General features: G+C 38.4%; 2 protein-coding genes across 3 annotated transcripts; both read left to right on the forward strand.

Moving 5' to 3' along the window:
- On the forward strand, window positions 1-13,082 carry LOC119789070. Of its 2 annotated transcripts, none has more exons than XM_038293833.1 (11): window positions 1-299; window positions 5,456-5,570; window positions 6,848-7,004; window positions 8,189-8,381; window positions 8,564-8,623; window positions 9,044-9,145; window positions 9,692-9,793; window positions 10,340-10,441; window positions 10,988-11,089; window positions 11,636-11,720; window positions 12,351-13,082. In XM_038293833.1, the coding sequence occupies exons 2-11, from the start codon at window positions 5,462-5,464 to the stop codon at window positions 12,563-12,565; spliced, it is 1,227 nt and encodes a 408-aa protein (XP_038149761.1). In that variant the 5' UTR covers window positions 1-299; window positions 5,456-5,461; the 3' UTR covers window positions 12,566-13,082. The 2 variants fall into 2 exon arrangements, with proteins under 2 accessions (XP_038149761.1, XP_038149762.1); XM_038293834.1 differs by having other exon boundaries at window positions 22-299; window positions 11,636-11,737; window positions 12,351-12,517.
- A 3,144-nt stretch (window positions 13,083-16,226) lies between these two features.
- On the forward strand, window positions 16,227-20,819 carry LOC119789071 (receptor-type tyrosine-protein kinase FLT3-like). The gene is made up of 8 exons (XM_038293835.1): window positions 16,227-16,318; window positions 16,574-16,712; window positions 16,825-16,993; window positions 17,892-17,992; window positions 19,656-19,761; window positions 19,844-20,069; window positions 20,176-20,276; window positions 20,359-20,819. Exons 2-7 carry the CDS (start codon window positions 16,610-16,612, stop codon window positions 20,242-20,244), a joined length of 774 nt encoding a protein of 257 aa, XP_038149763.1. The 5' UTR covers window positions 16,227-16,318; window positions 16,574-16,609; the 3' UTR covers window positions 20,245-20,276; window positions 20,359-20,819.
- The last annotated feature ends 1,670 nt before the right edge of the window (window positions 20,820-22,489 follow it).

Here is a 22,489-nt window from a genome sequence, read left to right on the forward strand (position 1 = left end):
GCCCCAATCCGATTTCAATTCAAATGTGCTCAGCAGCCCCCCCTGATGCTGCCATTGCTTTTTTTTCCATCTCTTAAAATTGGCCGGTATGGTAGCAATAATCGGGTATGTGTGTAAAGGTGTGTGTCCGTCTTCCGCTTTCCACCGGAAGTCAGATGTTACACTTCCCGCGATGTTGGATACACACCGCGCGAATTGGAAACTTTTGGCCAATCAAATCGCTGCACTGACAACACGGAAGGAACGTACACAAGTAACAGAAGAGTCAAGCCAGACAACGATAAAGTGATTGAAAATCGGTGAGTAGTTTACATTTCTCTGCCTCTGCATTCAACAGGTCGAGTCCGTGAGTTTTTTTTACACAACAGCATTATTTCATATTACTGTTAGCATTTAGTTTCTGGGGTTACAATAGTCGGAAGCTAGCGCGAAGCTAGCGCGAAGCTAGCGCGAAGCTAACGCAGCTTCTGGCTTTTTTTTGTAAATATAAATTTTATTAAGCAAAATTTTCAAATGCATACAAGAGAAGTGATATAAGTAAACAATTATGTCACGTTACATTTGTTGCTAAGACGCCGTTTTGGGTGGAAAAGGCGTAGTGTAAACAACCAAGATAAGTCTTTACAGTTAACATAAGCCTGAAAACAGGGGCGGATTTGAGAAAAAATAAAAGAAGAAAATAGAAAGATAAGGGGCAACTACATACCAAGGGGATCTATTACAAAACAATTCAAGAAAAGATTAACTCATTCAGAACAGAAGTTGTAGTTTGAACATATAGAAAAATATAGTTTTCACTGCCTTCTTGTTGAAAGTTGTTTTGATTGTATTGATATATGAAATAAACAATACTAGGGACAGCGGCTTCTGCTGGGAGAATTTACATTTGTGTAAAAGGCCATAATGATAAATAAGTTGATGACATGAGCCCTTTGTTCTATCCCCTTATCATATTTTAGAAATCCTAAAACTACATATTCAAAAGACAGTAAAAAAACCTTCCAATAAATTGTCAGTAATGAACTTGGAAACATCTTTCCAAAACCTTTTGCTGTATGAGCAATTCCAAAATAAATGGGATTCAGGATATGCAGAGCAGAAACTGTAATAAAAAAAAAGTTATACTGGGTAGTATTTGTGTAAAATTTTAAATGAGTATATTCTACTTTTGGGACGGAAATGAAAATGGAAAACAAATTCATTGCAGCTCATAAGATCCCCATCTGGAGAAATAAGCTGATTTAATAGAATAATACCTTGGTCAAACCATTCCTGAGAGACAGAGAGCTCAATTCGTTGCAGCAGTTCCAGTGGCTCGCTGGCTAATGGCACGCCGTATTACTGGCCGGAGCCACTGAATTATTTTGTCATGTTTTTTGATTGCTGTTCTTTGGTATTTAATTATTTTTTGGGTATTTTTCTGGCCGTTTTTCGGCAAATGCCTTAGTTATAGTACTTCTAACTAGATTGTTTTATATATTTATATATATATATATATATATATATATATATATATATATATATATATATATATATATATATATATATATATATATAGTGATGTTATCGCTTAATAACCTGTATTAAAATGTACTCTTTATATGTTTTGTTTTTTTGATTGTGATGTTATTGCTTAATAAACTGCATTAAAACTTTTATACGGTCACATTTACTTGATGGAACGGAGTAGTTTATCTGCCTATAAGTGGCCTCGGCCGGCAGCAGCCGCCATCAGCCTCTCCGATGTCAGGCTGTGCCGGCAGCAGCCAGCATCAGCCTCTCCGAACGGCAAGCTCTGCCGGCAGCAGCCACAGTGGAACAAATGCACCAGGGGACCAGGAGGGTGCCAGCGTGTTTTCATGGGGGCACAGAAAAGCATGAAATAAAAAACAGGGCAAGGGATTTAAATATATTAAAAGAACTGTATGAAGTGAAATTTCTTTTCAATTAGGTTCAATAAAAATTCTATTTCTTATGAGGTCAATATACATTCATAATTTAGGAATTTTATATATTTATTTACTTAAGTTAAAATTACCATTTTCTATTAATTCTGAATTAGAACTCAGAAATACTGATAAATTCAGCTATAAAAATCAGAGTACCTTTTTTATTTGTTTAGAAAAAAAAACATTTAGCAGATGAAAAATGGGATCCTATCTCAATACGACTGAAGCTATCACCTTACTGTTTTTAAATAATTAGTAAAGGAAAAAAATGAAATAGATCCAAAGGACCTATTAGTAACCAAGTCTGTTCCAGCGCATATCATCATTAGAATTTCTTATAAGCATTTTTTCTTCAGTACAGGAGCCAGGACATGATTTACAGGGGCACTGGCTCCCATTGGCCCCTGTCTAGAACCGCCAAGCAGCAGCCACCGTCAGCCTCTCCGATGGCAGGCTCTGCTGGCAGCAGCCACCACCGTCGGCAGCGGCCACTACGCTGCCACCATGATGACAGTCCAGCTGTCCTATCAGTAGGCTTACCGAGCGACGCCCAGGTTTACTGACACTGTTTTGGTGGCTGCAGCAGCCGGTTTTTGTTAAATAACTTAATAATACCATATTAATTTATTCATTTATTTATTTATTATTTTTTGTTCTTGCCTTTTTTTGGCAAATAACTTATTTATAGTATCTCTAAGTAGAAGTTTTTTTTTTTTTTTATATATTGTGATGTTATTGTAATGTATCCTTAAAAACAGTAAGGTGATAGCTTCAGTCGTATTGAGATAGGATCCAATTTTTCCGTAAAAATTCAAAAAATATCCACTGGACTTGGTTTTCAAGATTTGAAGACGTTTCGTCACCTCTCCAGGAAGCTTTCTCAATTCTTCTCAATTCTTCTTTCCTGGAGAGGTGGCGAAACGTCTTCAAATCTTGAAAACCAAGTCCAGTGGATATTTTTTGAATTTTTACGGAATGACTATGACCTGGATGACTGAGAACCTTCATCAGCGATCCCATTTTTCATCTGCTAAATGTTTTTTTTCTAAACAAAAAAAAAAGGTACTCTGATTTTTTATAGCTGAATTTATCAGTTTTTCTGAGTTCTAATTCAGATTTAATAGAAAATGGCAATTTTAACTTAAGTAAATAAATATATAAAATTCCTAAATTATGAATGTATATTGACCTCATAAGAAATAGAATTTTTATTGAACCTAATTGAAAAGAAATTTCCCTTCATGCAGTTCTCTTAATATATTTAAATCCTTTGCCCTGTTTTTTATTTCATGCTTTTCTGTGCCCCCATGAAAACACGCTGGCACCCTCCTGGTCCCCTGGTGCATTTGTTCCACTGTGGCTGCTGCCGGCAGAGCTTGCCGTTCGGAGAGGCTGATGCTGGCTGCTGCCGGCACAGCCTGACATCGGAGAGGCTGATGGTGGCTGCTGCCGGCACAGCCTGACATCGGAGAGGCTGATGGCGGCTGCTGCCGGCCGAGGCCACTTATAGGCAGATAAACTACTCCGTTCCATCAAGTAAATGTGATCGTATAAAAGTTTTAATGCAGTTTATTAAGCAATAACATCACAATAAAAAAAAAAAAACACATAAAGAGTACATTTTAATACAGGTTATTAAGCGATAACATCACTATCTATATATATATATATATATATATATATATATATATAAAACAATCTAGTTAGAAGTACTATAAATAAGGCATTTGCCGAAAAACGGCCAGAAAAATACCCAAAAAATAATTAAATACCAAAGAACAGCAATCAAAAAACTACATGACAAAATAATTCAGTGGCTCCGGCCAGTAATACGGCGTGCCATTTGCCAGCGAGCCACTGGAACTGCTGCAACGAGCCTCGACGAGCCATCGGAACTGTCACCGGAACTGCTGCTATATATATATATATATATATATATATATATATATATATATATATATATTATAATAATAATAATAATGTGTGTGTATATGTATATATGTGTATATATTAGGGCTGCAACAACGAATCGATAAAAATCGACTTTTAAAAGCGTTGGCAACGAATTTAATCATCGATTAGTTGTGTTGCGCGATTAATGCGTCATCCGCCGCCGCCGTCATCACATCCACTAGACTGAAACGGGGGAAGGAATAAAAATACGGCGGAGCGAGCCAGCGCCGCAGGTGCAGTGTTGCCAACTCAGCGACTTTTCAGACCCCTCCAGCGACTATTTTTCAAAAAAGTGACTAGCGACCAATCTGGCGACTTTTTTTGGTGTCACTGGCGGCTTTTGGAGACTCTTACGTGAAAGCATGCATCGTTCCTACTCTGCCGTGGGGCGCCTCCCCCATCCTAACCCCGTTCTCCCGCAGGAGATGTTTACCCTCAGCGTCCAGACTGCAAATGAAGCGCGCATGTGCCGGGATTGAAGGCGCAAATTGATCACAATAATTAAAATAGCCTGCGCTTTGTAAAGTGAAAAAAGTCGTAACATGCAACTTTTGTAAAAACAAATGAACATGGCACGGAAGCACCACTGTTATGATGCAGCACCTGAAAAGAAAACACGTTGGAGCCTTCGATGGCGTGAAGAGAGCTGATCAGCAGGATGAGCGACCATGTTTGTTTGGTTTTAAAGTGGGGAAACGTAACGTTAGTTTCTCAGGTAGCTCATCTGATGCTTTCCTTACCGTGTTAGAAGGTTACAGACAGTGATAAGGTTGGCTACTTATTTTACTTTTAATTTCATTTGAATTAGGTTAAGCAGCATTTATATTTTCTTTATAAATAAACTAACTTGCAAATTATGAGGGCAAGGCTTTTAAAGTTTAGAAGATCCTGCAATTTATGGAAGTAAAGCAGAATAAAATCCAGCAGGATCAGTATATGTATATGCAGGATCAGTAATTAATTATATGCCACATTCCCATGTAAATATCTGTCTTTGGAGGATGTGTTTTTTAACACCCCTAGTTCTCTCATTTTTATTCCAAATACAATTTATAATTTGAATCACAGGGCTATTTTTATCTCTATGGTTCAGTATTTTCTCAAGTAGCAACTTTAACTGCTATACTTTCCTGTCTTAAAAGGCAGAACTCTTCTAGTCTAAAAAAACTAATTTGTTGAAATGGGGGGACCTATTGTTTGAACCCCTTAGGGGCTTTTAAAACAAAAATGTATTTTTTTGCACTTTATGAAACAAAGTATCCTATATTTTGTGGATGTACAGCTACATTTCTCATGTAAGTTTGCGTAGTTTTAACACAAACATTTATTTTTCATATTGCACCAGTACAGTTAATGAGCAACCTGTACTTGTGTGCTTGTTAGTTCTGTCTAAAATGTTTATTTTGGAATAAAGAGGTTAATATAAATTTTTTTTTTAAATAATCGTTAGTTGCAGCCCTAATATAAATACACACTCTGAAATGAGCATCAGACTGAGGTTTGTGGTGTTCATGGAAGATTGCCTCGACTAAATGATTACATTTTTTTCACAGAGCATTATGTCCACAAGGAGGAGAAGGAAAAAGCCCATAGATGAAGCAAAGACAGATATTCTGTCTTGCACTGACAAGGATGGGTTTATTTCGAGATTCATTGACAGTTGTAAAGGTAAGTGACAGAAGATTCCTTGACACAACTTGTGCATTTCAGAAGCAATTGGTAATATGGGGCCTTTAAAAATAAATGTCATAATTCATGTAGAATTTCTTTTAAAAGCTGGACTTCCTCCTTCAATTCTTTTCTTATTAAAAAACTTTAAAGTTATTTTACATACATCAAGCCTGTGTAGCATCAACTACCATGACCACTGTGCTGTTGTTGAAATCTGTTGAAATGCAGGAGGCCACATGCTCCATCAGAGAAGATGCAGATCTGTCCAGCTTTGAATTTTTTCGCCACAGTAACTATTCGGTCAATTTAAAATTCCCAAATGAACTTGATGAAAATTTGTTTGTTTATTTGGTTTTGTGGAAGAAAGTCATACTCCAAGAATAAAAGAAAATAAATACAACACCATCCAGCCTAATGCAGTGCTTAAGAATATTAATCACACCAGTTACTGCACTTTGTTGTGGTTCAGTATAAATATGATTTGGCATAAAATGATGTTGAAAAAGGTTTCTTTTTACAGCTAACAAAACTAGAACTCAGCATCATGCAGGAAAAGGCAGGACTTATGTGTCACAAGGACCCAGTTCTGTCAATAATCAGCCTATTTCATTTGTTGATGAGCTGTATTTATCTTAATTGTACAATCAGCAGGACAGATGACTTGCGGTATAAAGGACAGACTCCACAATATTACCCCTTTCCAGTGCAAGTCTGAAAGGGGCTTAACACTGAATTCCAACTCAGCCTTTGCCTATGTCTGCGTTTGTGATATGTCAATTGCACTCTTTAAGTTGAAAATACAAGAACTTTTTCAGGATATATTTAATTGTTTTGGTAGTACCTGTGTATATATAAATATTGCTATTTTAGTTCCATGCCTTGCTGCTGCTAAACTGTAATTTCCCAGTTTGGGATCAATACAGTACATCTGTCTGTCAAAAGTCTGAGTTGTATGATGTCCGTATGCTTCATTAGTGTGTTGCCTGCACTAAATGGTACACAGCACTCTCAGGTAAAGGGAACAGAATAGAGCAGACGCGACCTCAATGATACATTGATCTGGATGGGTCAGCATCAAAAACATTAGATGGCCACATAAAGGCTGATCAAAAAAGCAGTTTACCTGTACACTGAGCAACACAACTTGGAGAGTGCTGAGCATTGTCTGCAGGTAATACAATGAGACATAAGAACCTCAACCTCACTTTTAAAGAGTGCTGCATTTCTTTTTGAGTTCCCAGAATTAAATGCTGACTTATTTTATATTACTATAGGAAGAGGAGTTTTTGCCACACACCCCATTGAACCAGGGGACTTCGTCTTGGAGTATTGGGGTAAACTCCTGACACAGGAAGAATGCCGGTCAAGACAATACTCAAAGATTGAAAGCACATTTCTCTTTGACTTTGAGTATCGGAACAATCGCCTGTGGTAAGCATGAATAGATGGATGTTTTGTTAGATAGGATAAATTCTGATTTGACCCCAAAACATGGGTTTAATATTTGAATAATGTTTTAAAAGACACATACTCTTAGGTAGGGATACACGATATAATCGGCCCCCTATCGGTATCGGCCTGTATCGGCCTTAAAACTGAATATCGGACATCGACCACCCCACCGATATTTAACCCGATATTTGATCAGCTTCTGAGTTTCTAAAGTCTAAAAAAAAATAAATAAATACTACTACTTCTTCTTCCTCAAAAACTTCTTTTTTACAGACTTAAAAACTTCTAAAGATGAGGGAAAAAATATTGATACATTAAAATATCCCAATATCTTCATATGCTGATATATTGCCATTTAAAAACACCATATCAATCTCTTTTACTAATGAAATATTGCTGAATGTCATCGTTATGCTACGAAATCCCCCAAAAATTCACAAAATCTTGCCATATTTTTATATGTTGATATATTGATGCGGTATCGATCTATTTTACTAACAAAATCTCACAAGAATTTGCAAAATATCACGAGAGTTTGTAACAGAACGATGAAATTTCACCAGATTTTGAAAGTAAAATAGATCGATACCGCGTTTTTAAAAATCAATTTGATCAGAAATGGATAACAAAACTGCTATTTTCAATGACTACTTATTTTTGTCCAGCTTTAACATCGGTATCGATATCGGTTATCGGCTACATGAGTTTTAAATAGTGTTGCGCCAATGCCATTTTTGGCCCCGATACCGATACCCGATACCTGGCTGTGCAGTATCGGCCGATACCGATACCATAATAATGTAAAATAATTGCCATCATGGCTTTGTAAAGCTGCTGCCTACCTTTGTGAAGCAGGAAAAAATCTAATACAAAGTGAATCCAGTAGAACTTTGTATTGCCTACCAGGAATGGGTGACAATAGTTGAATAAACTTATGGCTCTCAAAATGGTATCGGTGCCCTATTTGTTGGTACTTACCGATACCACCATTTTAGGGCAGTATCGGGGCCCCGTCCGATACTGGTATCGGTGCAACACTAGTTTTAAATATCGGATATCGGCCAAAATCCCAATATCGTGCATCCCTACTCTTAGGAATTTCTTTTGAAAATGCATCTTTCAATAAAACTTTAAACTACAACAATTTTTCTTATGCTTTTCAGCCTGGATGCATCTGAAGAAGATGGATCTCTCGGACGACTAGTCAATGACAACCACAAAAATCCGAATTGTGCCATGAAAAAAATCATAGTTGACGACAAGCCACTCTTGTGCCTTTTTTCTCTTAAGAAAATAGGAATAGGAGATGAAACTGATTATGACTATGGTAAAGCAAAATGGCCTTGGCGTACTGAGGTGAGTTGGTTAGATTAGGTGTAGATTTCTTGATTTTTTTATTTTTATTTTTTACAAAAAACAAATGTTGTATTTCTCTGATATTATCGATGTTTCTAATATTACTCTGGACTATGACAATGTAAATGTGTTGAGTCTTTGATCTGTGATGTGATTTAAGATGAGTTCTTTCTGTGATCCAGGTGAAAAAAACCCAAGCTCCTGCAGCAACAGAAGAAAAGCTATTGAGTGGTAAAGACCAGGTAATGTCACACACACCGTCATGTTTCCAGTCATGTCCTTATGGGGTCCTTCAATTTTCCAAATGCATTCTTTCTGTAGTCCCTCCTTTACACACTCCCTTGTCTCTAGTGTGAGCCATGTGGGGCCCTCCCGTCCAGTTCTTACTGTAACTGTTTTTAAGGCACCATGGCAACACCTGACATGACCTCAGCTGTGATTTTAACATTCATCATTGTGCACTCGCTGAGCTGTAGCATCTTTAAACACAATCTTTGCATTGATCCGATCATAATAGCTGCTGATGAGTCCTAAAGACCATGCTGTGCTCTTGGTTGAAGCACTGTGCTGTTTCAGAAATGTTTGACCGCTAGATGATCTTATTTGCCTGTGAATGTCTCTTCATTCAGTTCTAAATCCATTCTTGTCCTTCTATATTTCAGGTGAAAGGCCTTCAGACTCCTGCAGCAGCAGTTGAGAATGAGACCAGCCCTGTTCCTATGACGTTAAATGATGGACCAATCCCAGATGAGCCCTGCACACAGGTAAAAGTACATTTAAACACATTCATCTATGCTGACTTGTATGCTATGGTGTTCTATTATTAAAGTGGCTCAATGCTTGCATGACTTGAAAGTTATCAGGTGAAGCTATTGAGTGGTAAAGACCAGGTAATGTCACACACACCGTCATGTTTCCAGTCATGTCCTTATGGGGTCCTTCAATTTTCCAAATGCATTCTTTCTGTAGTCCCTCCTTTACACACTCCCTTGTCTCTAGTGTGAGCCATGTGGGGCCCTCCCGTCCAGTTCTTACTGTAACTGTTTTTAAGGCACCATGGTAACACCTGACATGACCTCAGCTGTGATTTTAACATTCATCATTGTGCACTCTCTGAGCTGTTGCATCTTTAAACACAATCTTTGCATTGATCCGATCATAATAGCTGCTGATGAGTCCTAAAGACCATGCTGTGCTCTTGGTTGAAGCACTGTGCTGTTTCTGAAATGTTTGACCACTAGATGATCTTATTTGCCCGTTAGTGTCTCTTCATTCAGTTCTAAATCCATTCTTGTCCTTCTATATTTCAGGTGAAAGGCCTTCAGACTCCTGCAGCAGCAGTTGAGAATGAGACCAGCCCTGTTCCTATGACGTTAAATGATGGACCAATCCCAGATGAGCCCTGCACACAGGTAAAAGTACATTTAAACACATTCATCTATGCTGACTTGTATGCTATGGTGTTCTATTATTAAAGTGGCTCAATGCTTGCATGACTTGAAAGTTATCAGGTGAAGCTATTGAGTGGTAAAGACCAGGTAATGTCACACACACAGTCATGTTTCCAGTCATGTCCTTATGGGGTCCTTCAATTTTCCAAATGCATTCTTTCTGTAGTCCCTCCTTTACACACTCCCTTGTCTCTAGTGTGAGCCATGTGGGGCCCTCCCGTCCAGTTCTTACTGTAACTGTTTTTAAGGCACCATGGTAACACCTGACATGACCTCAGCTGTGATTTTAACATTCATCATTGTGCACTTGCTGAGCTGTAGCATCTTTAAACACAATCTTTGCATTGATCCGATCATAATAGCTGCTGATGAGTCCTAAAGACCATGCTGTGCTCTTGGTTGAAGCACTGTGCTGTTTCAGAAATGTTTGACCGCTAGATGATCTTATTTGCCTGTGAATGTCTCTTCATTCAGTTCTAAATCCATTCTTGTCCTTCTATATTTCAGGTGAAAGGCCTTCAGACTCCTGCAGCAGCAGTTGAGAATGAGACCAGCCCTGTTCCTATGACGTTAAATGATGGACCAATCCCAGATGAGCCCTGCACACAGGTAAAAGTACATTTAAACACATTCATCTATGCTGACTTGTATGCTATGGTGTTCTATTATTAAAGTGGCTCAATGCTTGCATGACTTGAAAGTTATCAGGTGAAGCTATTGAGTGGTAAAGACCAGGTAATGTCACACACACCGTCATGTTTCCAGTCATGTCCTTATGGGGTCCTTCAATTTTCCAAATGCATTCTTTCTGTAGTCCCTCCTTTACACACTCCCTTGTCTCTAGTGTGAGCCATGTGGGGCCCTCCCGTCCAGTTCTTACTGTAACTGTTTTTAAGGCACCATGGTAACACCTGACATGACCTCAGCTGTGATTTTAACATTCATCATTGTGCACTCTCTGAGCTGTTGCATCTTTAAACACAATCTTTGCATTGATCCGATCATAATAGCTGCTGATGAGTCCTAAAGACCATGCTGTGCTCTTGGTTGAAGCACTGTGCTGTTTCAGAAATGTTTGACCACTAGATGATCTTATTTGCCCGTTAGTGTCTCTTCATTCAGTTCTAAATCCATTCTTGTCCTTCTATATTTCAGGTGAAAGGCCTTCAGACTCCTGCAGCAGCAGTTGAGAATGAGACCAGCCCTGTTCCTATGACGTTAAATGATGGACCAATCCCAGATGAGCCCTGCACACAGGTAAAAGTACATTTAAACACATTCATCTATGCTGACTTGTATGCTATGGTGTTCTATTATTAAAGTGGCTCAATGCTTGCATGACTTGAAAGTTATCAGGTGAAGCTATTGAGTGGTAAAGACCAGGTAATGTCACACACACCGTCATGTTTCCAGTCATGTCCTTATGGGGTCCTTCAATTTTCCAAATGCATTCTTTCTGTAGTCCCTCCTTTACACACTCCCTTGTCTCTAGTGTGAGCCATGTGGGGCCCTCCCGTCCAGTTCTTACTGTAACTGTTTTTAAGGCACCATGGTAACACCTGACATGACCTCAGCTGTGATTTTAACATTCATCATTGTGCACTCTCTGAGCTGTTGCATCTTTAAACACAATCTTTGCATTGATCCGATCATAATAGCTGCTGATGAGTCCTAAAGACCATGCTGTGCTCTTGGTTGAAGCACTGTGCTGTTTCAGAAATGTTTGACCGCTAGATGATCTTATTTGCCTGTGAATGTCTCTTCATTCAGTTCTAAATCCATTCTTGTCCTTCTATATTTCAGGTGAAAGGCCTTCAGACTCCTGCAGCAGCAGTTGAGAATGAGACCAGCCCTGTTCCTATGACGTTAAATGATGGACCAATCCCAGATGAGCCCTGCACACAGGTAAAAGTACATTTAAACACATTCATCTATGCTGACTTGTATGCTATGGTGTAGGGATGCACGATATAATCGGCCCCCTATCGGTATCGGCCTTAAAACTGAATATCGGACATCGGCCACCCCACCGATATTTAACCCGATATTTGATCAGCTTCTGAGTTTCTAAAGTCTAAATTAAAAAAAAATAAAATAAAAACGATGTACCAATTTAAGCCCCATCCAGCTCTGCTTGAACCAAGCCCACTTCACGTTTAGACCCCACCCACTTCGAGTATAGATGCAGATAATTTAGATGGTTGAACAGACACAGATAGTGGTGAACTTGCTCATCCCTACTGAGGTACACACCAAACCGTGATTTTTGTGTACCGTTGCAACCCTACAAAAAAGAGAAAAATTGCTTTTAGATGACAGAACATAACAGTTACTGCTTAATTGTTGCGTGGAAAATTATACTGGAAAACTCTGTGAATACAGAATTTTTTTTTGTGTTACTTGTAACTTGTTACGGGTATGACATATTTTATCTATCAAACAGTATTGCTATTTTAAGTGACTAAAATTTTCTTCACAAAAGAAAACCTACAATATTTTGTGTTTTTTGCCTACATAGGAAAGCAAACTGCTGTGAGGAGAAGCTGGACCCCAGACGAGTGTGCTGCAGTGAACACACATTTGAAGAGATTTATCAGAAGAGGTCAAGTTCCTGGTAAAGAAGAGTGTCAGCGCTGTATTGATGCAGAACCTCAAGCTCTCAGAAACAGGGACTGGAAAGCAGTTAAATACTACATTAAAAATCACATTACAGCCCTGAGAAGAAAGGTGTAGTGTGACAGCACCTAATGGAACTGAGGTAAAACCGAAGCATTTGAGGTAGGATCTTAAAATGTTTAATCCTTTATGTGTTCTGTTGTAGAGGTTTGCTCAGGATTTGTTACTGTCCCGTGGCCTACAAATATACACATTTCACAATTCTTATTTTATCTTATTTTTAATTTATTTTTATTACGGGCGCAGGAAATGTTATTTCAAAGGATTTTTTATTTGTTTAAATATCTCTGTATGATGCCTTTTAAATTTGAGTTTTCACTGGAAAAAAAAAAAAAAACTTAACATGACACTAAGGATGCAGTCCTAAAAAGCATGTAATTTCAGTATTTGTACAACAAAAACTGTTTGGTTTAGATATAAGTTCAGGCTGAGGCTGTTGTTGCCGCATAGCGGCACCGAAAACCCTACTGCATATTTTTGGATTAATCTGTTTGGAAAGGGACTCAGTTTGACAACTGTGGCATAAACTGTTAATGCCAACAATAAAAGTGGTCTTTTCATTTTTGTCAGAAAATTTTATGTGTAGCGTGCTTCTTTTTATGTCTCAAGGCAAATGGAAGGTTTTACATAAACAGTTGTGCTTGAAAGTTTACATCCCCTCCCGTTAAAGAAAAGGTTAAATTCACAATAGTGATTCAAATAAGTAGAAACTGAAAATGGTAAAAAAAAAAATAAAGATTATGAAATTATAATTTTATTTTATTTGAATATTGATTTTGAATTTTGTTTGAAAAATAATTTTTAAAAAGTGTCCCAGAGAAATTTAAAGGTTGGAGGGTTGCAGAATGAAAGTATAACATTTCATTAAAAAATTATTTTTAGCTTGATAATAATTATAAAAATATTTACGGCTTTGACAATGGCATTATGTTTACATCTATAAGCCATTGTATGCAATAGTATGTTTGGCACGGTTGCCAAGCTAGCACAGGGGGAAACAGGGAAGACTGTGAGTCAAGCAGCTGCTTCAGAGTCCTGGAGGTGTTCCTGAAGAGGAGTGACCTGACAGATTTAGGTTAAGACGACCCATATAAACGTTTTCTAAGCCATCAAAAACATGGAAATGGTGACTTTTCTCCTCGATCGGAAAGCTAGCTTGTTTGCTAACGTGGCTAATGTTAGCTGTGAGTTATAAACTCCTCCGTGTTACTTGTAGGACATGCTGCAGGCTGGTGGTCACTTGCATATCAGCAGCGAGCCTGGGATCCCAGCAGCTGGAGTTGTTTTTCGGCCGTTGCAACTACAACTTAGACACACGTGATCTTGCTGTTCTGCCCGTCTTCCATATTCAACCTTTAAGCAGCTTGTTCATTAACAGTGGACCAACATACCTGTCAACAGGTGTCATCTGATTGACCATTACAGAAAACACCCGATTGCAGTGATTACCTCAAATGGTCAGACTGTATGGCAGAACTGTGCATCATTCCTCATTACAAAAATAACTATTTTAGTCCAAAATGCGGAAACTGGGATTAATAATCAAGGCTGGTCTCAGCATCTGCTAATGGCGACCTTGGGCCCCATAAACACATAAAAACTTGATATGTATGTGTGTATGCGAGTGGACCCCACAAGTTGGCAATGCTAGGAACGGGATCCCACAAGTCGCCAAATGCCTTTTTGGATAAAACTTTAGAAATTTGTTGAACTGAAGTGATTTTAAGGATTGGGATTTTTTTTTAAATCCATCCCTTGTTTTTACAGCAGTGTAGGACCACTGGAAAGGGTGGATCCCATAAAGCACCAAAAAACTGGAGGACCCCACAAAGGGCAAAAACCAGAATGTGTGTGTGTGTGTGTGTGTGTGTGTGTGTGTGTGTGTGTATGTGTGTGTGTGTGTGTGTGTGTGGAGGGGGGGCATATTTACATATGTATTGATGGCTGTATAAGTAGGTCTATATTAAAAATACTAATACACGAATAGGTTTAAAAATAAATACATTAAAGCTGTTCAAAAATTCAGAACACTTCTCAGGGAGAAGTTCTCATTATGCCTTGCAAAACTGCTCACATCCAATTGGCTTTTCTTTTACATTGTGATATGCAAGCTCATGTAAGCTGAAGTCATTCAGCTCAAAATGTAAATATGACGTGAAATGGATTTAACATCATATTTACATTATTATCCATTAATGGATAGAAACATTAATGGATTTATGTTTCTATCTGATTCAGCGTAGGGGAGTGGGATGGGAGGGATTTTGCTCTATGTCCATATTTGCCTTTTGTATGGTTGATATTACCTCCACCAAGGAGGTCTGCATTGTGGTACCTTTTCAAACTTCCTTTAAATGTGTCTAAGCAATATTCTTTTTGTCTGTTCTTCTGCTGTGTGCTGTTAACATTCTTTACTCTGAGGGTGTTTGGAATCAGAACTGTGTTTCCAGTTGGAAGGTAAAAAAAAAAGTTTAACTTTAACACCTCCTGTCTTTCCAATGTTATTTTATGTCATGCATGTCGGGAGCTCTCTTGTACTCTGCTCCATTAGACAATGTATTTTAACATTTGTTGTCTACTTTATAAAGGGTTACAAATTCCTTCCTACATTTTGGGAAGCAACCACCTCATTACTGCTTTAGTACAAAGATGAAACCATAAGATAAAGGTTGATTCCTGCCTTGCAGGTGAATTGCTTTCATCCAGCTGACCACCTGAATGCCTCTGATCCTGTCGGCTTGAAGGTGTCATTTGGTCAAAAACTCGTCGTCTCCCTGGATGGCCTCCCTGATTCCACCGTCTGTCAGTGGAGTGGAGCTCAAGGCCCTCCGCTGAAGATGTAATCATAATATTGTTTTAATGAGGGGTTGGGGTATCCTAAATTTTAATCATTCAAATTGTGACATCTTCTTAAATGACTCCAGAGAAGAGCGTGTACCCACGGTCATTCCACAAGCTTTAAGGAAGGATTCTGGAACATACAATCTGGGCTGTGAAAGTCTGAATGGGACCAGTTTCTCAATAACTGTTGATCTTCATGTAGGTGGTGAGTAGCAGCTTTGTTCCTTTTAATCTTCTTCTTTGCATAACAGGGAGGAAAAAAATGTCTTTTTTACAAATGAGTTATTTAAATGAAAACCATGTTAAACCGTTTGACTCACGTTTCTCAGAATGTCCATATAAACCACAGCTGATTCTGGATAATATGGATAACCCCAATATATCTCCTCACTTCAAATGCAAATCTGATGGTTCTCCACGGCCCAAAGTTCAGTGGTCTCGGTAAGATGATAATGTTCTCAGTTCACACTTTATTTTATTATTAGAATTTTTTTTATTTATCATTTGACTCCTCGATTCATCAGTTTCTTTTCAGTTCCTCTCAGGGGAATAGAAAAGACCTCGATACTTGGGGAGCAGAGATCTCAGTCACAACTACTGCTTATTATGACACAGCAGCAGTGATGTGTTGCGCCTCTAACGATGAAGGAGAAGAATGCACCCAGCTGTGTGACTTAGGTAATTCCAAACAGATGAAAATAAGGCAGATCTTAGTCAAAGCTTTAGCTAAAGATGAACCCTGATCAGAGTGAATAGCAGCTCTCATCTCAGGACTTTTGCAAAATACACTTAAGTTGAATAACTTGAGGTGTTTTATGTTTCACATTTAGATGCTGATTCAGTTAAACAAGATGAGATTTCTGATGTGATCGTTAGCCATTGATACTTCGCTGCAGGAGAAAATTCAGTTGGGATTCAACAATTAACTGGCAACATGAAGGAAAGGTTTTGGTGGATAAAACAAATAAGGTACAGTATACTAATGAAACTATAGTTTCTGTTGTAGTATTAGTTTGTAACTAAATCAGTATATAACAGAACCTACAAAGGAACTACAAAGTGTGTACAGAAGAGATAAACAACTTGACAGGAGGCCTCAAGAGGATCCAATGTAGCATGAGCTTATGCTGTTTATGTACTGATGTTTTTATGACTTATATTATATAAATCAAATTCAACCACATTACATGCCTCTAAATGATTAAATGTTTGTTTTTCTTTCAGTACCGAATTATAAGGGATAAACACTATGGCACTGAGATGCTGTATGCTTTCATAGCATCAGTTGCCAAAGAGCACAACGGCTCATACACCTGTAACAACCCAAAAGGTGCAGCTAAATCTGTGGATGTCCATGTCACAAGTTAGTACCAGCTCTCTCCAGGAATACTAAATCTTAAGGTTTACGGTTTTATAAATGTGATTGATAATTAACTCCAGTTGAACAATGTGTCATTTATTTTGTGTCTCATCAGCTGAGAGCTTACTATCCTCCCAGCTGCCTGAACAGGTTGTTGTAAATCACAGCAGCTCCTGCTTAGAAGCAGAAGTTTCCTACCACCCTGTGCTCCAGCACTGCTACTGGGAGGCTCCTGATGGGAGTGTTACTAAATGCAGCAGGAACCAGAGGAAGTTAAATGACAGGTAGTTTCATAAAGTCATTTTCTTTCAACCTCATTTACTGTAAGGGTTATTCTGGAATATTTCTAAATTGGTTTTCTATGTTCACCCACAGCAGTCTCTATGTGCAGTAACATAATGAAAGTGACTTTACAGAATGTATTTTTTTATGAATAAATCTGAAAAGTGGAGTGTGTACCAATGTCCAGACCCTTACTCTAATACTCCCAAACATAAATACAGCACAAGCAGTTTGGTAAATGAATTTACTGTACCTATGTGTTATCTATTAAAAACAAAACTGGGGAGAGTTTTAGAGGTTTCTTTGAGAAGATTAGTGGACAAAATATAACTGAAAGTCCAAGGGAGAGAGCAGACAGGTCAGGGAGAAAATGCAGTTTAAAGTATTAAGCTTAAAGTTTAAAGCAGGATGGTGTTTAAAAAAATGTCCAAATATTGAAACATTTCAAAGAGCTTTGTATTTCAGTATTTGACTGTGGGAATTGTATGTCACAACTTTAAGTGTCAGAAAAGCATCTCTGAGCTAGAAAGCCCATGGTAACTTTGCAGAGGCTGCAGAGCTCTACAGCTCAGTCGGGAAAGTTAGTTGTGCGCTTTATAAACCTGACTTCACTTGAAAGAAAAAGTGGCAAGAGGAAATTATTGGAAGAACACTGCATCTGCAAACATTCATAAAAATCTGAGAAATAGACTGTTGTTTAAAAAAAAATAAAGTTAATACAGTTCAATTATTAAACTTAGATTATTATTAAAAGAGTGGCTGCTAAAGCTGGATTCACAAACTTTAAATTATAGGATGCAGAAATTTTTTTTCTTTCCTATTATTCAGAGCCCTGATAGAGAAAGGATTCTACTTTCTTTAAATCATATAACTCTGTTTACTATGCCATTATTTTCTCAGGACTGTGAAGTATTGTAATAAACTCCAGTCAGGAGTATATATGCTACACCTGGAGGCTGGAGGGAAAAAAGAAACAAGGAAAACAGCAGTTTGTATTGCAGGTAGGTAAACTCTGTGTCAGTGTTCTCATTCTTGTCAACTTCCTCTTTATCCAAGACGGGGTCCCAGGGCAGCAGTCTCAGCAGACACTCCCAGCTCATTTTGTTGCTTATATCTGGGATCTCTTTCTTTTATCATGATCCAGATTTCATGACCATAGGTGAGGGTAGGAACATATTTGCGTAGCTCTCTCTTTACCACAACAGAGTAGTGCAGGGTCACCACTCTGTTGCAGGGTCACGATCAGTGTATCAAAACCGTGCTCCATTCTCCCCTTACTTATGAACAGGACACCAAGATACTTGAACTTCTCCACTTGAGGCAGGAACTTTCCTCCAATCTGAATGGGACAACCACTGTTTCCCCATCGAGAACCATGGTTTTGAACGTGGAGCTGTTGATTCTCATCCCTATCCTTCACACTCAGCTGTGAACCACCACAGTGCATCATGATGTAGCTTTTGTTAGGAGGGAACCAGCAGAACCACATCATCCACAAAAAAAAGTGATGAGATACGCTGGTCCCCAAACCAGACCCCCTCTGGGCCATTTTTGCACCTAGAAATTGAGTCTATAAAGGTTATGAACAGGACCAGTGACAGAGGGCAGCCCTGTCAGTCCACCAGGAACAAGTCTGATTTAATGTCAGCAATGGGGGACCAAACTCCTTCTCTGTTTGTACAGAGGCTGGATGGCACGTAAGTAGTAAAGAGACCCCGAGTCCATTCTCCTGAGGCGCCCCCCACAGGGCACCACCAGGGACTTGGTCTAAGGCCTTCTCCAGGTCCACAAAACACGTGAACCGATTGGGCAAACTCGGAAACCCTGCAAAGAGTGGCTTGTCCCATCGTTCCATGGCCAGGTAGAAAACTACACTGCTCCTCCTGAAGCTGAGGTTCGAAACTTAGCCAGAGTCTCTTCTTCAGCTACCTGGCAAAGGCATTCCTGGCATAGGAGGTTTAAAAGTGTGATCCCTTTATATTTGAAACACACCCTTCAGTCCCCCTTCTCATCCAGGGGAACCACCACCCTGGTCCACCATCCAAAGATGTCCTCTTTCAAGGTCAGCAGCTCTCCTTTCGTACTGAAAACAGTGTTGGCAAAGCACTGCTTTAACCCATGCAGGTGCCGTACGGTTTCCCAGAATTGCTTGAGGCTAGCCAACAGTCTTTCTCCATGGCCTCTCCAAACTCTTCCCAGGCCCAAGTTTTTGTTGCAGCAACCATTTGGGCAGCAGCATGCTATGCCCCATACCTTTTCACTGCTTCAGAAGTCCCACAAGCCAGCCTGGCTTCATAGGACACCTTGTGCTTGAAAATGGTGTCCAAGTCTCAATTCGGGATGTGCACAGATGTCCAATAATAAAACGCCATTGGGGTTCAGAGCTGGGGCTCCGTTCCTCGAAGAAATGCAACCCTCTCATTAACTGATGTAAACTCCAATACGAGACGCCTGAGCAGAGTGGAGACAAGCAGGCCTAAACCTGCCTCCTGTCTCTACCTGTGGGCTACTCCAAAGTAGAATAGAGTCCAGCCTCTCTCAAGGATTTAGACTGCAGAGGCCAGGCAATTCACCTCAGACTGCGCCCAATCCTCTCTGCACCAATGTCAATATCAAAAAGCTATTACATATAATATCATCTATAATCCATTTAATTCCTTGCAGAAAAACCAAACCTCCTTATTCAAAAAGAAGGTGATAACTTAAGTGTTGAGACTAAAAGTGTCCTGCCAGCACAGACTACATGGATGTCCAGCTCATTCAGCAACAGGTAAGAGTGATACGAAGCAGCTCAGCTCAGATACATCTGCAGGCCTGGTTGTTGAAGCTTGGTGCTCTTTATTTTACTTCAGCTCTGAAACCAACTCATCCTGGGAAGTGATTCATGAGAAACACCACACAGCTTCTGATGGCTTCTGTAACAAGACACTTAACAGCTTTTTAAAGCTATCTCAAGTGGCTAACAAGAAAGTAAAGTTCTGCCTGACTAATAAAGCTGGAAAGTGGTGCAGTGAACCAGTGAACCTGGACCCGTTTACGGTCCTACCGCCCAGAGGTAACACAAGCTCAATCAATTCAATATAAAGATACTTTATTAATCCTTAAAGGATATTTAATAAATCACATTCCTAACTGATTAAATCAGGTAAAAACAGCTGACTATTTCCATGTTTATGTGTTTTAGCTGATCAACCCTCTGGTGGTAATCTCTTATGGCTGCTTATATGCCTTATGCTCCTGGCTCTGCTACTAGTCTTAGCGCTGCTGTACTACGTTAAGAAGAAGGTATGGATCATACATGGCATCAGAGCGGACACAAGTATGAACATCAAAGAAAATAACTATGAATTGTTTTTGTTTCCAACAGAGATCCCAACCTCAGCCGCAGAGGATCCACATGGTTGGACCTAATGACAACGACTGCATCTAGGGCTGGATGATACAGCTGGATATGAACCTCAATATAAGCCACTCATAGTAGTCCATAGCAACATTTATTGATTAGTTTTTTTTAAATATATATTCTGAATAATATTTAACCATTAAAAATGTGTAACCTACCACTAACTTTAGGTGTTTACTTGGGTTGAGCGGCTAACTCCTTATCTCTATCCATTCCCATGGAAACCACGTGGTTCTGGATTAGACTTCGGTGCAATTATTACAAATTTTATCGGAGTCATTGATATTGAGCAGGTGTCTATCACGATATATATATATATATATATTGATTTATTGTCCAGCCCTAACTGCATCTAAATCACCTTCAAAGATTCTAATCTGACAACAAATGGGAGTTTCTGAAAGAGAACCTGGAACTCGGTAGCTCTCTTTTACATGTTATAAAAAGACTAAACAAGCACTTTTAATATGCTGATGAAGATTGTCAGTCATCCAAGTCATAGTCATTCCGTAAAAGTTTAAAAAACAATCCACTGGACTTGGTTTCCAAGGTTGGAAGACATTTCGCTTCCCCTCCAGGAAGCTTTCTCAATTCAAATGTCTGGATCTGCAGTGAGTTTGAGTCTTTTTAATGATTAACGCAGTGGAGTTGATTACAGCTTAATCAAATGAAGCCAAATTAAGTCTGTTTATAAGTTTAATTATGTTAAATGTACATTTAACCGGGAAACATGTTTGGCAATAAAAAAGGATAGATTCAAGATTTTGTATTCTTCTAAAGGTTATATGAGAACTTTTATTTTTACATATTGTGTATTAACATATTAAAATAACACTTAGAATATTCTTCTCCTTTTTGGACTAATAAGTGTGTATGTTTACAGAGAGGTCAGTGTACGAGACTAGTATCAGGTCTAAAACTGAGAAAAAAGTAAAAACTTCTCTAAGGCTGAACATGGGATCTTCTTAATGTCTTTGTTTCTTTTGCATTTATTATTATTCATGTTTTTTCAGTTTTGTGTTCCTTCAGTCGTGGGTAACTGCATGTGAAATTATGCTTTCCTGTTTTTTTTATTTATTTCATATTTTTTTATCTACAACAGTAAAAATAACTAAACATGCTTTTGCTTTTTCTTGTCTCTGGGCATGCTGAGGAGAGGTGGACAGAGGTGGGATTAAGTTAGGTTTATTTCAATGTGTTCATTGTCAAACTGTTTATAATTTATTACCGTAACTAACTTTCTTAATATCATCTGTAGCGTCAATTTCAAATATGCTTCGGCAAACTCAGAGACGGCAGTTGAGAAGCAGTTCTGGACCCCTTTATGTTTATTTCAACAGTGCCATCTGCCAGTACAGAAAACTGCTACTTTACTTCTGGGCCAGGAAGTAGTCTCTAGAATCGTGTTGAGGAAATACAACTTTTTTTCAAAATGTATACTTGAAATAAGTACACATTTTGTTTTACACGAATAAATATGAGTATTCTATTTCTGATTTCAGTTTAGCCTAAAACATTTTTTCAGCGAGCGCTATTAAAGCCTTTAAAAGCATTGATTTGATTGAATGCACCCTGATGCCAAGCAAATTTAAACTATTTGGTATCAGGAAAGTCTAATACTTTGAATTTCTTTGACTTTACTCTGTGTTTTTTTTTTTTTTTTTTTTTTGCAGTCGGTCATTATGAATAATATCAACTGTCAAATCTCCAGGGATGAGTAGATAAAGGTGAAACATGTTCTCTCACTACAAAAATTTAAAATCTGAATTAGATCAACCACTTACAGGCTACCAGTGAATAAGTAAGCTAGATACCACTATTAAAAGTTGCATTTTCATTAATGCAACAGCTTGAGGAGTTTTAGTTCTTGGTGTAAGGTTTAATGTAAAGATTTTATGTGCAGTTTATTTTTTTGCTTATAATTTATGGATAACATGAAGATTAAAAATGGAAAAATAACCTGACTCTAAATCAATAGCTAACACTTTATTCCAGAAAAGTTTTAAAAAAAAGAAAAAAAATCCACTGGACTTTGTTTTCTAAGTTTGAAGACTTTTGCTTCCCATCCAGGAAGCTTTTTCAATTCAAAATGTCT

The sequence above is a fragment of the Cyprinodon tularosa genome, unplaced genomic scaffold, assembly GCF_016077235.1.
Source record: "Cyprinodon tularosa strain WSP-4 unplaced genomic scaffold, ASM1607723v1 ctg33, whole genome shotgun sequence".
NCBI lineage: Eukaryota > Metazoa > Chordata > Actinopteri > Cyprinodontiformes > Cyprinodontidae > Cyprinodon > Cyprinodon tularosa.

Coding starts and splice junctions, on each gene's coding strand:
- LOC119789071 (XM_038293835.1), top strand. CDS start 16,610: ATGCTGTATGCTTTCATAGCATCAGTTGCCAAAGAGCACAACGGCTCA. Junction 17,993..19,655: donor AACAGCAGTTTGTATTGCAG/GTAGGTAAACTC, acceptor AATTCCTTGCAG/AAAAACCAAACCTCCTTATT. Junction 19,762..19,843: donor TCCAGCTCATTCAGCAACAG/GTAAGAGTGATA, acceptor ATTTTACTTCAG/CTCTGAAACCAACTCATCCT.
- LOC119789070 (XM_038293833.1), top strand. CDS start 5,462: ATGTCCACAAGGAGGAGAAGGAAAAAGCCCATAGATGAAGCAAAGACA. Junction 5,571..6,847: donor ATTCATTGACAGTTGTAAAG/GTAAGTGACAGA, acceptor ATATTACTATAG/GAAGAGGAGTTTTTGCCACA. Junction 9,146..9,691: donor CAGATGAGCCCTGCACACAG/GTAAAAGTACAT, acceptor TCTATATTTCAG/GTGAAAGGCCTTCAGACTCC.